General features: G+C 48.1%; 1 protein-coding gene across 1 annotated transcript; it reads left to right on the top strand.

Moving 5' to 3' along the window:
- The first annotated feature begins 599 nt into the window (after positions 1-599).
- Positions 600-1,709, top strand: LOC129244115 (uncharacterized). The gene has a single exon (XM_054881729.1). It carries the CDS (start codon positions 600-602, stop codon positions 1,707-1,709), a length of 1,110 nt encoding a protein of 369 aa, XP_054737704.1.
- The last annotated feature ends 447 nt before the right edge of the window (positions 1,710-2,156 follow it).

Raw genomic sequence — 2,156 nt, 5'->3', positions numbered from 1 at the left:
AATAAGGAATTTAGTAAAAGTTTGGAAATCGCTTTACTGTGAATTTTCTTTGTAGTTTTCAATTTCAACTCAGTTTTGCGATGGGGCTGTTAGGAATATTTTTTATATGGTTAAATATAGAAATATTTTTTATTACTATTACCTTGATTCCCTTGGGGGAACCTGTTATCCCTATAGGGCGCGTCCCCAGGTGGTGGATAGGGGAACGTCTCCCAGATATGGAAGGTAGGAGAGTAGGTCTCCCGCGAACCACACAGGTCGAAGACGTAAACTTCGTTAAAGAAACTCCCTCAACCCTAGGTGTGATGCGACCCGTGCCTATTAGGTGGGTTTGGCAGCCAGGGGACTAAATAAGGCTGTCTTCGTACGGAGCCCTCCTGATATCAGGCCGCCTCAGGTTGTAACGGTGGCCTTGCCATGGTATGGGGCGCTGCCATGGTCGACCGGATATATCCCCTTTATCCTCTTTGGTCACCGCGCATGGCGACATGCGCAACTCCCTCGGCGGGGCAGGTGACCGTACGAACCAGATGAAATGCTGAAACAAAAACTTAAAAATTCGGATGACGGGAAAAAAATACTCGGCACAAACGGACAAAATGGCGGAAAAACATACTGACGCATCGACAGCACGGACTGATAAAAAACCAAACACGCGGACAGAACTACAGGACAAGCAAACAGACAGACAGGAGGAAGTGACGGTCGCACTTAAAAAACAGTCAGACAATTGGACAAGACGTTCGAGCAAGGACGAACTGAGGATGACGGGGTCACCCTCAGAGGATGAGCTCTTGGCCTCCAGCCAAGAAACAGTTGAGGGCAAAGCTGTGGGCCACAGTACGCCAACAACTATAAATCAACCAACAAGATCCGCTAAAGCCATGGGGCAAAAGCGCGGTAATAAAGGTCCCTCGAGGTATAAACTTTACCAGAGGTCTCTCGCTATCCTTGGCAGGATTCGGAAAAACGAGACCGAAGGTAAAGTTCATCCCAAAGATGAGACCGACAAGGCAAAATGTCAAAAGGTGGTTGAAGAATACTTGGCATTCCAAGCCGCCAACAGGACAGATGCCAAAAAACGAAACCGCTCGCATGACGAAACTGGGAAAGTAACAAAGAAGCACAAGATATCGGATCAGGGTGAAGTTGCCTCCAAACCTATCAAGCGATTTAGTGAGGTGGCACGGGACCATCTCCAAATGGCATTGGTAGACGAAACCTCTAACCGCGGAAAACCAGTGCTTGACAAATGGTCAGAGATTGAGGCACGGTTGTCTCGCATAGTCGTTGACCATGTCATGGCGAACCCGGAGGGCCAAACACCAGGTTTCGACTCGGTGGAGGTAGTCCGCGGTTACCGTGTCATTAAATGCGATGACCAATTCTCACTGCATTTTCTGACAAACGTGATTGGTAAAATCCAGAACAGCTGGGAAGGCTTGAAACTCAAGCTAATTCCGGTTAGCGAGATTCCACGAAGGCCGAGGGCTCGCATCTGGGTACCAAACATGGAGTTTGAAGCCAATCAACTAATCCCCTACCTTCAAAGCGGAGGCTCCGCAAAGGCACAGCAGGTCATTCCTCCTTCTAATTACAGAAGAGAGTCTGGAACCACTGGAGAAAGTGGGAAACAAACTTCAGTTTGGGATCAGGAAGACCCAGCTGAAGATATTCCGTTCTGCAAACCCGGAAGAGGAGCAGGATGAGGTCGATGGTGCCAAGGAACTGCTGACTGGCATGCAGCTAGATGACACCGAGTCCGAAAAAGGAAGCCAAAAAACATGGGTTTAAGGGTTGTCCAAATTAATCTGCAGCATTCACGGTATGCAACGGACAACCTAACCGTTCTCCTGGCGGAGGAGGACGTGGACATCGCACTAATTCAGGAACCCTGGGTGCGGAGCACCGAGGTGAAAGGGTTCACTGGGAAAACTTAAAATATCTACTATAAACGGATAGAAGGTAATCCCAGAACATATATTGTAGCTAAAAAACACTTAAACACATTTTTAATTCCATTAAATAGTTCACAGGATGTGACGGCTGTTGAGGTGGAAGCCACTGACGGAGTCAGAATAACGCTTGCCTCTATATACATGGCACACGAAAGACCAGCACCGCCTGAGGAGGCCCGTAAACATGTGCAGGAAAAC

Source organism: Anastrepha obliqua, chromosome 4 (assembly GCF_027943255.1).
Source record: "Anastrepha obliqua isolate idAnaObli1 chromosome 4, idAnaObli1_1.0, whole genome shotgun sequence".
Lineage (NCBI taxonomy): Eukaryota > Metazoa > Arthropoda > Insecta > Diptera > Tephritidae > Anastrepha > Anastrepha obliqua.
This window is presented reverse-complemented; position numbering and strand designations above follow the sequence as displayed.